Below are 13565 nucleotides of genomic sequence, written 5' to 3' on the forward strand. Positions count from 1 at the left end.
ATTTAGAGACCCTGTAGAAAAGAACTGGCGTCCGCGCGCTTGTGTGGCACGTATATAGGTGTCAGCTATGTCACAACCAACACTAACGACACCAACAGAGTCATGCGAAGCCTAACAGAGGCTCCAGATGGCACGCAGGGGTATGGCGCACGTAAATGTTTGCAGATCGAGCCTGAAGTCTGGGAAATCCAAAGGTAAGGAATCTGCAGCTAGAAGTCTCTATCAGCTCTGGGTCGTAGGGAAAGCAGCTAAAAGGCGCTTCTTGTATGCCGCACGGATCACTGGGATATGTGGTTCAACAACCAGGTTATTGAACAGGACAGAAGCGAAAAGGGGTACCTGTGATCCCTAACAGGATACCCATCAGTCACCACTCGGAACCGCCCTTCATCATTTGGGATTCCTGTTAACCATATATAAGGTACACCACTGGTTTCAGATGGAAGGTAAGATGTAATCACCTCTTGTAAACCTAGTGGCGACCAGTATGGTTTCGAGTGTCACAGGCCACTCATCAGTGAAAAAAAGAAGAGGGTGACTGATTTGCAGTGCAAGTGAAAGAAAAGTGCTCGGTGAGTATAAAATTGGGTGAGGGAGCAGGAAAGTATTTTATTCTATTATAAGCTCGCTCCTCCAATATTAAAAAGTAGCAATGGTAAATTAAACAAATATTTACCAAGATGTAATGGTGGTCAACATGTTTCAGCAAATCTATGGACAGAGGAGTCCATTGCTTTCATCAGGACCTGTATATTCAATAGAGCTACTGCAAAAATAAGATGTGACGTGTATTTAAAAGAAGTGACTACATCTGAAACAATCTGCAACATAGAAAAAGATCACCTGGATCCCTAGGTGTCGTCTTTGCTCGCAGTTGTTGTATGTCACTGGTGGGGAGAAAACACGCAAACAAACAAAAAGTAAAATGACCACATTGACATAGATACAGTTAACGTGTACTGATTCTACATTTAACTCCAGTTCACTTAGGTGCAGTCACACATTGGTCACACATTTTTCACCAGCATGAAGACACTGAGCTGTAATGCTTGCATGGGGCGTTATGTACTTCGTCTTACCCTTTTAGTCGAAGTAGAGGGCTCCACCCCGCCTGGCAACGGCTCAGGACACGAGGGAAGCACCGCTATATAAGGAGGAAGCAAAAACATGACATGTTGTCACTTCCTAAGCCAGTTAAAACAAGTGCACATTATTGTTACCCTGAGAATGTTGGAAAGTCATATCTACCATTTTTATGGAGACAACAAATATTGGCAAGTTTGCTGGAATCATGAGCCATATGCTTGAAAGAATTGGCTGCTGATACGAGTTTGTCTCCTCACGAGGCAGACATTTTTGAATGCTCATTCCCACTAGAGTGCAAGTATTTACTGTAGCACAATGTCATCACGATGAAATAACCCACTAATATTCATCGAAGGCGCTCCCCAGCTGATGTTAGTTGTGCCTCAAAATTAAATGCAAAATACCGGAAATTTTAATGCAGAAAACCAGCAACAAACTAGCTGGGTTAAAACCCTGACGCGACATCTGATCTGAAGTAAGAGTAAAACGGGTCTTTAATTGACCGTGTTGTTGTAAAGATGGTCTTTGGCGGTAAAATGAAAAGCCTGAATGAACTAAAAACCCCTCACCTCTCCGTCAGTACTTCGTCGCCACCTTCCAAGCCGGTTGGGGAGGTGCCTGAGTGGTGTGGGAGTTGGATTCATCGTTGCCTAGGAGACAATGTTAATTATGGTAAAGAAATCTAGTGAAGTTCTAGCGAAAATAATATGCCCATTGTTAGAGTAAACATACGACATCCAAATTGAAAAGCAAATCATTAAGGCATGTTAGTTTATGGATGCCATAGATGTTTTGTTGGAAAAATCCGCAGACAGACAGACCCACAAGGGGCGTATGAACAGTATGTGTGTCTTTCATCTTCTACCTCAATATACCGTTTATCTGAAAATAACCACGATGCAAGCTTGAACTTTGTTGTGCTGGCCATCTGTATAGTTCTGGCCATCTAGCAGTCTCTAGCGCTATTGGCTACATTGCATTCCAATGATGCAGTTGGCAGTTTACATGGTTAGAGCACGGACCAAGGTATGTCATCATTAAGTCCGACTCTATTGGTACCCAACTTAAAGTTTGGATGTCGTATGTTTACTCTAACAATGGGCATATTATTTTCGCTAGAACTTCACTAGGTTTCTTTACCATAATTAACATTGTCTCCTAGGCAACGATGAATCCAACTCCCAACATGTGAATGACCAATGGGTATCGATGATACATCGTATGGTCCGCTCATATGACCTGGTAGGACCTATCACGGTTTGTCTATCACTCTGTTAGAAGTTTAACGACTACAAGCTCGCCGATTAATCGAAACCGAACATGTGATCAGGTGAGGACCAATCGGCGTCGGGCTCATAATCACAGCTCCCACACCACTCAGGCACCTCCCCAAACGGCTTGGAAGGTGGCGACGAAGTACCGACGGAGAGGTGAGGGGTTTTTAGTTCATTCAGGCTTTTCATTTTACCGCCAAAGACCATCTTTACAACAACACGGTCAATTAAAGACCCGTTTTACTCTTACTTCAGACCAGATGTCGCGTCAGGGTTTTAACCCAGCTAGTTTGTTGCTGGTTTTCTGCATTAAAATTTCCAGTATTTTGCATTTAATTTTGAGGCACAACTACCATCAGCTGGGGAGCGCCTTCGATGAATATTAGTGGGTTATTTCATCGTGATGACATTGTGCTACAGTAAATCCTTGCACTCTAGTGGGAATGAACATTCAAAAATGTCTGCCTCGTGAGGAGACAAACTCGTATCAGCAGCCAATTCTTTCAAGCATATGGCTCATGATTCCAGCAAACTTGCCAATATTTGTTGCCTCCATAAAAATGGTAGATATGACTTTCCAGCATTCTCAGGGTAACAATAATGTGCACTTGTTTTAACTGGCTTAGGAAGCGACGACATGTCAAGTTTTTGCTTCCTCCTTATAGAGCGGTGCTTCCCTTGTGTCCTGAGCCGTTGCCAGGCGGGGTGGAGCCCTCTACTTCGACTAAAAGGGTAAGACGAAGTACATAACGCCCCATGCAAGCATTACAGCTCAGTGTCTTCGTGTTGCTGAGAAATGTGTGACCAATGTGTGACTGCACCTAAGTGAACTGGAGTTAAATGTAGAATCAGTACACGTTAACTGTATCTATGTCAATGTGGTCATTTTACTTTTTGTTTATTTGTGCGTTTTCTCCCCACCAGTGACATACAACAACTGCGAGCAAAGACGACACCTAGGGATCCAGGTGATCTTTTTCTATGTTGCAGATTGTTTCAGATGTAGTCACTTCTTTTAAATACACGTCACATCTTATTTTTGCAGTAGCTCTATTGAATATACAGGTCCTGATGAAAGCAATGGACTCATCTGTCCGTAGATTTGCTGAAACATGTTGACCACCATTACATCTTGGTAAATATTTGTTTAATTTATCATTGCTACTTTTTAATATTGGAGGAGCGAGCATATAATAGAATAAAATACTTTCCTGCTCCCTCACCCAATTTTATACTCACCGAGCCCTTTTCTTTCACTTGCACCGCAAATCAGTCACCCTCTTCTTTTTTTCACTGATGAGTGGCCTGTGACACTCGAAACCATACTGGTCGCCACTAGGTTTACAAGAGGTGATTACATCTTACCTTCCATCTGAAACCAGTGGTGTACCTTATATATGGTTAACAGGAATCTCAAATGATGAAGGGCGGTTCCGAGTGGTGACTGATGGGTATCCTGTTAGGGATCACAAGGTACCCATTTTCGCTTTTCTTATTTACATGTAGGGGTTAACACTGACTTCTTTAGTTTAATGTACCACAGTTAGACTTTATGTGTAGACCCATTGACACCTTTGTGTTTTACACGTTATTTAGGGAATGTGTCTTTGCACGGTCTTTAAACTCCCTTAGGCCCCCCCCCCCCACCTTAGTGTTTTTTTCTATTGAACAGGACACTCACTATGCATTCTCCTATTATATTTCATTGCAATTTCAATAAACAGTAGTTATTAGCAAAAAAGAATAAGTATGAACATTGGCCAGCGGAAATGGGACCTTTACCCACACCTTCCTCTCAGGCACGCAATCTAGGCTTTATCATTGACAATAAATTGTCAATGAAACAACAGGCAGTTCAGACAGCTGCCACCTGTTTTACCATCTTAAAATGGCTAAACAAAAATTATCTGGATGCTCCCTGTAAACACCCAAAGAACAGTCGTCCAGGCTTTAATAACATCTCGCCTGGACTACGGTAACATTCTCTTTCTGGGGTCTAACAGAGAGGTACTACGAAAGCTTCAGGTGGTGCAAAATTGTGCTGCTAGATTGCTCTGCGGCCTTCCCAGAATGTCCAACATGGGAAATGCCCTGAGAGAACTGCATTGGCTCATGGTAGAACATCGCATAAAATGTAAAGCCTTATGCTATATGTTGAGATTAAAGATTGGCTCTGCCCCCAAATATTTACAAGATCTGATTCATGAGTACCACCCCCGACGCCTGCTTCGTTCGTCATCAGGAGAACTGTTTGAAATCCCGAGGTTTAAACTGTAGAGAATAGGAGGCCGCTCCTTTGCTCTTCTTTGGCCAACCCTATGGAATTCCTTACCTGATGCGATGAGGAGGGAGAAGCGGTTTCCCGTCTTTCGGAAACAGTTATATACCTGTTTCTTTAACCTACATTGCTGATTCCGCCTGTCTCCTAGCTTCTGTTATGGCCTGCGCTGGGAAACCCTTGTTGGGTAGCTGCACGCAATACAAATAAAAAAAAAAATAACATAACATAACATGAAGACGAAAAAATATAGAACTTGTCTTATCCAGCTTTACCCTGCGGAGCATAATTGTTTGTTATATTGTATATACACCTTTGAAGCTGTACTTTTAATTTTTCTTTGAGTGATAACTGGGGACATTAATCACATCTTTGACTCTTTATGTTTTTGTCTTAGCGCTCATTTTGTGTGACTACTGTTTATTACATATGCGTCTAAATAGACTAAGGCCAGGCAATTGTTCTAACAAAGAATATGACTACATTGAATTAGTGATTGAGTCACAGTCTATCCTGTAGTTTAATCACAAATTAGTCTGGAGTGAACCATTGTTTTGCATATGCATATGTTACCAAAGTTACTTGCGGCATATTAGGTTGTCTGCTGTGTTCTGTGAAGACAAACATACCTTTGTAGCGCACGTCCAGTACTAGCACAATTGGCTGATGAGATTCTGTTATGAGCAGCAAGGCTTTTGTTGCAGCACTTCCTGTCACAGGGTTGGTGCTGGAGGATAACTTATAAATAAGCTCATCCAATATTGCTTGAATGATTTGCTCATCCATGTGATGCAACACAGAACTAATAGAAAAGAAGTAAAAGACAAAGAGTATTCATTATTACCAAAGTAAAGAAAGAATACTAGATTTTTCTGGAGACTTTGCGATGTGTGCTGTTATTCAAAATGTACAACCAACTGTGACCATGAAATATAATCACAAATGAAATGTGGCAAAATAAATATATTTTTGCCTCACCCAATATTGAACACTGAATTTGCAACAATAAAGAGATATTTCAAGATAAATGATCGGTAACTTGTAAGAACCTGGTCAATCATCTACCCCGAACAAAAGGAAAAGAAACCCCCAAGCTGAATTATTGCCAATTGTAATGCTCAGAAAGCAGAAACATTTCTGAATTGAATACATAATATGAATTTGGATTGTGCAGGTACCCGGAATTGATTTTAGTTTCTAGGTCCCATCTCTAAATATCATTAAGATACTCTTCTCTTTATATCTAGGACCAGAAACTAAAGATTGTAAAGATATGATTATTAAGACCTTTCAACTAGTTGGCGAACAGTCAAAGTTTTTTAAAATAAATAGTTGGATTACTTGTAGTCAGTACATGGTAAATTAGCTCACAGGTTTTCAGGGGCTTTTATTTATTTTTACTTTTGAAAAGTTTGGTAGTATTTTTGCTAATGCAATCAGGATACCTGCTCAGAAATAGCTGCAAGGTAGGCTTTGACACTCAAGATAATGTCACAGAAAACATGTAGTGAATCAGGCATCTGTTCTGTACCCAGAGGTCCCGAAAACAGATGTGTAAAGAGTCAAAAGGCCACATGGTTCAGAGACACTTCTGCAATGTTTAAATGTTTTCTAGCTCTGGATGTCAGATTCGTGCTGTATAGCTGCACATCATGTGTCTATGTAACTTCAATATATGGTTCCACACCTCACACATTGTGGTTTGCACTTTATAATGCATCTGCCACTTTATCTGAAGTAATTTGGGAAGAATGCTTCAAGTCGTTTAGTATCTCAAACAACACACTGATCCTACTTCAATTAGGTTTATGAGGCATTGATCAGCAGTCATCCTTCCTGTATTTCACAGGCATACAGGGTCTGAAGAAGTCTTTGTCTTTAAAATGCCCCATTTTATTCTCTTGGGGCAGCAAGGTGACACTTCCATAGCTCACTGTCAGTGACCCCACCTCACGTATTCTATTGAGATTAGGCACGAAGGACTCAATTCACAAAGGTAAATTTACATGTAGAGGTCTACTGACATGTAGATCTACTCCTACACCAAGATAAAACTCTCCACTTTTTGGTCTTCACATTTTCAAAGTGCTGACTTACACCAAGGGGAAACTTACATGTCTCCTGCCCATCTAAGGAGGTGGGAGGTAGTTTCTACTATGAAAGAATTTATGAGTACAATGATAATGAATTTTATTTGAAAAAATAATTACAAATATTTTATTGTAAAATATATATATGTAAAATAATTTAAAGCAATGAATATGAACCTTCAACTAATAAAAGAAAATATTTACAAGATTACTTACACAAATTAGATCTGCATTAAATTATAAAATAATTTAAATATATTAACTTAAATTATAAATGTTTAAACAATAATTAAAAAATAACAGTATCTACTTCACTAACATCTTTTGGTTTAATTTGCACTAAACCTGTTTAACAGTTACGAATGAATGATTTTTTTTATGCTCAAAAAAAGTTATGTTTAATTTTTTTTAAAACAATAACTACACTTAATTTACCACTAAATGTATAGAACTTTAATTTGAGAAAAATATAACATTCATTCAATTTTTACTATTTTCCTTGCGTCCATCGTTTTTTCTTAGAATGTACTGCAGTACTAGAGGTTAGACTTGTGTAGTGCGCTACTTACTCCAACACTAAAATGGAGCATATTTAAGCGTGTTTTGACACTGTTAGGGCTGTACTAATATTATTTAGTGAACTACAATGGTCTTATGCTTTTGTAGGTGTGTGTTTTGAATTTGCTTGCCCTTCCCTAAACCCCTATTGGAAAGTGATTTATTAGTAGTGATAATTAGTAACTTACCACTAGTAATAAGGTCACAAGCACAATAAAAGGGTCAGTCAAGATCTCAATAAATTATTTCCTCGCTCAACCCTTGGTAGCTGGCAAAGAGCAGGCAGGCGTAACTTAGGAGACAGGTGTTTAAAGCATTTAAAAAAAAAAAAAATACAAGAAATATGTAAGACAAAACACAATAAAAGTAAAACTCCAATTTATAAAAATATATTATATTTTTATAAACAAATAAGACACCAAAATGACAAAAATCCAATGTACAGAACCGAAGATATTATTTTAAAAAAAAATAAACACTTTCTACTGCTTAAAAACATATAGCGCCACTTTGGGACATCTGGTCGCGCTTGACCGGGACAAAGTCAAAGTTTGAGGCCGAATGTGATGGGGCCTTGGTCGGCTATATTAAGCGGGAGACCTCGGTCTAAATTTTTCCTTCTGACTTTTCTGGAGGATTTTCTCACAACATCGAGGGGTTCCCTCCTGCACGCTGATTTCAATGTGACGTCCGATTGTTTCTATACGAGGCCCAAGTGAAATCCTGGAAGTCTGGAGCTCCGGAGCATTCAGCAGGATGAACTTGAAATCTAGTCCGGGTTGCAGTTGTAGGTAGCCAACTTGACTCTCAACATCGAGTCGGTCACCTTATGGAACTTTTCCCAAACGTTGCTCCAAACTTCTGGAATTTCTTCATGAAGTTCCTTTTGAAGGTTCAAAGTGTTCAAAACACAAATCACAAATCCAAGGGTCTTGCATCTCCTTAATAGTCCTTGGGATGTCTGGACTACAATTACCACAATGCACATGGCCAAATCCTTAAAAGTCCAGAACACACACTGCAGGATGGGCACTCTTGGTGGAGATGATGCAGGTGTGCTCTGTTAACCCGTAGCTTGCAAGGAGGCCACTCCTTAATCCTTCTTGAAGCAAGACAAAGTCTTTAGGGCTCTAGTACCAGATTGTGCATCAGGTGCAGTCCTTCAGAGTGCAGTCCTTTGGGTGCAGATCCAGAATCCAGCAGGGCAGTCCTTCCTCTTGCAGTTTCAATCAGATTGGAGGAGCTATGCAGCCCTTCCATATTTATCCAGTGTTCCTGGGTGTCAGATGCGGGGCACCCCTGACCAATGGGATGCAGGGTGTCACACAGGTGTATAACCACTTGCTCTAAGTGTGGTATATTTTTGTCCCAGAAAGTACTATTCTTTCAGAATCCAAAATGGAGAAAGCTCTCTACAGGAGCTGGATCAGGCTAACCCAACCTACTGCTGTGGCTAATTTTTCTTAACACTCCCCTTCCAACCCTGTCCCTAATCTAATTACAGGGGCTCCTGTGTGGCTCTGGTGGCAGTTTGCCGGGGTCAGCCTGTGCTGTCCTAAAGTGTCATTCTCCTTTTGAAGACCAGTTTGGCTACCCCTCACCCACTTTCTGCCATCTGCTCTGCAGCTTGTACTTCTCCGTCCACAGGAAACCCATTGTCTTTTGAGCAAGGCTTTTCACAACTCAGAGCAGCCTGGCCAGAGGCTGGTCAATCAGGAGAGAGCAGTTGAAAGGTTGGATTTTGGTTCACAGAAAATAAAGTTTAATAACTTATTTTCTTTTACAGATATTATAAATCTAACAGTGGCAAGTTGTTAGATTTATCTTAACTATAGAAGTATATTTTTAGGTGGCTCCGGTCAATATTTATACTTAAATAAAATATCTCAATGTTAGCCTATGGAGCCATTCACTACAATGAGGAAAACAGAATTGCCTGTTTTCTCCTCACCAGGGCTTATAAAACATCTTGTATAATGTCCCTGCTTATAGTTACTAGGCACCCTGACCCTGGGGTACCTTGGGGACCTCTTAGTGGTGAATTATATGTAAATATAGGGTAGCTTGAGACTTTGGAAGTGAATGTATGTCGATACTTTGCATACCATTACTCCGCATGATTTTAGTGCGATGTTTTTACTTAGCATAAACCACTACTTCGCATGTTTTTACATAGCAGTTTTAACTGCGCATGCATTTATAACTCAAATGGTTATAAATGTACTATGGTTTATGTTAATTAAAAACCGCACAAAAATCATGCTTACACTACACTACCGTACACTACTTAAACATCAGTGCACTACCCTCTACACGGCCTTCCCCTCCTGCCTGGACCCTTCACTACAACACTACCCTGCATGACACCCCAACACTACCCTACCCTAAACTCTAAAACACTACCCTACACAAACACCACAACACTACCCTAAACCCTAAAACACTACCCCCTGCACAACCCTCCCTGACCCCCAGTCCTGTTCCTACACTCAAACACTACCCTGTACGACACCCTGACACTACCCTAAACCCTAATACATTACCCTACACTAAACTAACACCACTACACTACCCTAAACCCTAAAACACTACCCCCAGCACGACCCTACCCCCAGTCTGTTCCCTACACTAAAACACTACCCTGCTCGACCCCCCTGACACTACCCTAAACCCTAAAACACTACCCGACACTACACATAAACCACATCACTACCCTAAACCAAAAGACAGTAGCCCCAACACGAACCTACACTACTCAAACACAACCCTACAACCTAAAAGACTATCCCTGCACGATACAAAAAAAACTACACTTACGTCTCCTCCATGGTTCCTCTCTTCTCTGGGTTCCAGTGATGTCAGATCTGCAGGTCGTTGTATGAAACGGAAGCTCCTTCCAAACAACGATGTGGATAGCGCATACCATTACAACGCATGTGTTATAACAATGCTTGCAATGTAACAACTTGCGTACTAATGTTACGCGTTGAAACATCACAAGCGTAGTAACGCTTGCCAAGTAATGGTATGCGTACTAGCGACCGTGCACTAAAGGCTGTTTACCTTTGGAAGTACCTTTAAATCCAAAGTCGAATTTGCATATAAATGTAAGGTACAGGCAGCCTGAATGGCATTTCTGCCTTTAAAATGACAGCGGTTACCACAGTAGTGCACACTTAAGTGCATTCAGTCTATTGGAGCTTTAAACCTACATGCCCTATTTTATACTAGGGACTTACAGCTAAGCTGTCAGTACCAATTATAATTACACCTAATTTGCATATCCTTATACTCCGAGCACTGGCCCTGGGCACCGTCAGAATCAGTTACCACCAGAACCATGCAAAAAAAAAAAAGGGGGGATGGGGGGTGATCATGGCAAAAAGGGTGACTTTCTCACAACCCCTCTTTAATTTCCCCTTAACCCCAAATATTTTGTAGAAATTATTACCAGTCCTCATAGTCCCTCCCGCATTCATACTACAAAAATATATGCCTATGTGTGCAGAGACCACCGCCACCACTGCAGAAATTTCCGTACAGAAAATATACGAGAGGCGGAGGTGGAGATCTCCAACTGTAGGTTTGTGATTTGCATTTTGTGGTCTGTAAACAGTACTACTTGAATACTACTTTAAGTACTCCAAAAAGTAGTTTGTGAATCGGGTCCAAAGCATATGATAGTCTAGCATTAAAAAAAGCCTTTGGATGCTCATATTGTCTGCAGCAGCGAGTCCACCTTGTACTAAAGTAAGGGCACTTTAGTTCAGCCTCCCTGCATCTGCTTCGGGCACCTCACTCTCCCCTTTATTACATTTTATAAGCAGCTCTGCTTGGAGCCCTGTGGATTAAGCATTTGGTTCCAGGACAGCAGACGCTGTGACGATCCATAATGGGCGCAGAGTCAGCAGCCCTGCATCATAATATTTTGCCGAACAATCTTGAGTGGCATTCTGTGGGGACAAAAACAAGGTACTATTTGGGAATGGCAGCTCCTCTTGTTACTCTAGAGTAATATTACTTCATGGTCCTAGCACGTGGGCGATATATTGTCCCTAATTTTCAGGGTTTATATTCGAAGCCTATGAATCCTTGTTCTTCAGGATCAAACGTTTGTGATGTTCTCTTGTCAAAGCAGAGTTTCCAGGGAGGATCATATGTCCTGCACAAAGCGCGAAAGGAGCCTTGGTATTACTCCTCTGCCATCAGAAATATGCTCTCTTTTCTTTACACCCCGTAACCCACTTCTTCACTTCACCTGTCAGCAGAGAGGCGAAAAGGGGCTTGGCATACCTCCTCTATCCGGACTGTGCTCATCCCTAATAAGTGAGTGGAGGCCCTTTTGTAGGGAGATATGCCCCACTTCCTTCCCTTCCCTTTCTCCCTCCAACACAGCTCACTATCACAACAAGGTTCTTGTGTTCTATCAGTCCTGCTCTGTAAAGGAGCAACCTGATTGGTGTTGGTAGGGGAGGGAATAATCGCACTCATGCCCCCTTTAAAAGATTACCCCCTCTTCCCCATTTCTTTATTTTAGAAAGATTATTTTTATATTTTTCCGTTTCGTTTTTGAGATTCATTATGTGCAAATATTTCATTTTCGTAGGCATTCCTTTTGCATTATTTGGAGAGATTGTGTGATCCCGCAGAAGTGTGGGCCTAATATGTTTTTTGTGAATATTAATGAAGATCCCGTTATAGAGATTCTCAGGCGTAAATGCAAGGGCTTTGAAGTAAAATAAACCTGGTACACAGAGAACAACGTTTCTGTAGGGCCAAAAAGCAACCTTGTACATTTAGTTTCCAAGGTATAACAGTAGCACACTCAGTATGGAGGAGCAGGGAAAGGAAATATACTACTTCGGAGGAGGGCTCTTGACTAAAATACACAGAGAGACCAAGGAGGACTTCATGCAGATTTTGCGTAAGCAGTTATATTTAGGCCACGCCCCTCGCTCGAGAGGCCACGCCCCCATCGCCTTTAAAACCGACGCTGATTGCTAGCGTCAGGTTGATAGAGTTTTCCTCCTGAGGCGGAAGCCGGGAGTAGGCTTATTTGTTCGAGCTTTTAAAATTTGAGTGTCACTATAACCTATTACTTGTTGTTCTTAACTGCTGATTCCCCACTGCTCAGGGCGCATTTTCGCCTCTAACTTTACCGCGCAGCGGAGTTTATCGCTGCCGCGGGACCCTGACATTGCCGCCATCAGCGACGCCCACATAGGCCACGCCCCTTGCTCGAGAGGCCACGCCCCCTTTCAGCACCTCCGGTCTGTTATATAATGTGCAATTTTCGTACGTGCAGCGGACGAGCGCAGCGGGCGCGCCTAAGGCAAGCCCGTCTGCGCCAGGCCGGGACACGGGGCACAACACTCTGCACATTCTCTGACATATACCTCTGATGAACTGCGCTCACTACAAGCTAATTGGCAATTGAATCAGGCCACTCTGTCCTATGCCCAAAGACTTGGCATTGCTTCCCCTGGGCCCATCCCACTAACTCCTCTCCCTTTCACCACAACTGCCCTCCTTCTCAACACGAGATCTGCCGTCAAACACCAGACTGAAATTTATGATCTTTTGGACTCCAATTCCCCAGACCTCTTGTTTTTAACTAAAACCTGGTATAAACCGGATTGCTTGCCTAACGTCCTTGCCTCTCTTCCATCCCACTACCCTATGCTCTGCGCCGATCGTCCAGAGAGCAAAGTGGGAGGCGGAGTAGCCTTGATCACCCACAAGGATCTTCACTTCCAGTCCCTGGACTCGCCCACACTGCCAGCAGCTGACTGTCTGGTAGTGCGCTCTACTTCCTTTAAGAATCCTATTACTTGTGTCCTAACCTACCGGCCACCTCAGTCATCCCCCGCCTTTCTCTCTGCCTTTCAGAACTTACTGGCCACCTTGGTGATCAATAATGCTTCTGTTCTGGTCTTGGGCGATTTCAACTACTGGCCCACCGATCCCGCTGAGGATTCTACCTCTAAAGACTTCACTCAATCACTTCTCAGTCTCAATTTCACTCAGCACGTCCAAGGCCCTACCCACATCCGCGGCCACACCTTAGATCAGATCAGGACACTTAACATTTCAATGTCCACCCCTACCATTTCGCCCTGCACCTGGTCGGATCATTCCCTGCTTGCCTTTTCCCTGGACCTGAACCAAAAAACATCTCTTCCTCCCCCCAAGAACTCCTGGACTAGGAACTGGCATAAAGTTGATATTCCTTCCCTCTGCAATACGTTAACTACAACCTGTCCTGATCTTTCGGACCTA

At 42.1% G+C, this 13565-nt stretch overlaps 1 protein-coding gene across 2 annotated transcripts in view; it reads right to left on the reverse strand.

Moving 5' to 3' along the window:
• Positions 1–13565, reverse strand: part of IQCB1 (IQ motif containing B1) — a 308848-nt gene that overhangs the window by 159979 nt on the left and 135304 nt on the right. For both annotated transcript variants that reach the window (XM_086958877.1, XM_086958879.1), the window contains exon 7: positions 5268–5440. In XM_086958877.1, coding sequence (XP_086815003.1) covers positions 5268–5440 — 173 coding nt within the window. The remainder of the gene's footprint in view (positions 1–5267; positions 5441–13565) is intronic.

Source organism: Lissotriton vulgaris, chromosome 2_1, assembly GCF_964263255.1.
Source record: "Lissotriton vulgaris chromosome 2_1, aLisVul1.2, whole genome shotgun sequence".
NCBI classification, from domain to species: Eukaryota; Metazoa; Chordata; class Amphibia; order Caudata; family Salamandridae; genus Lissotriton; species Lissotriton vulgaris.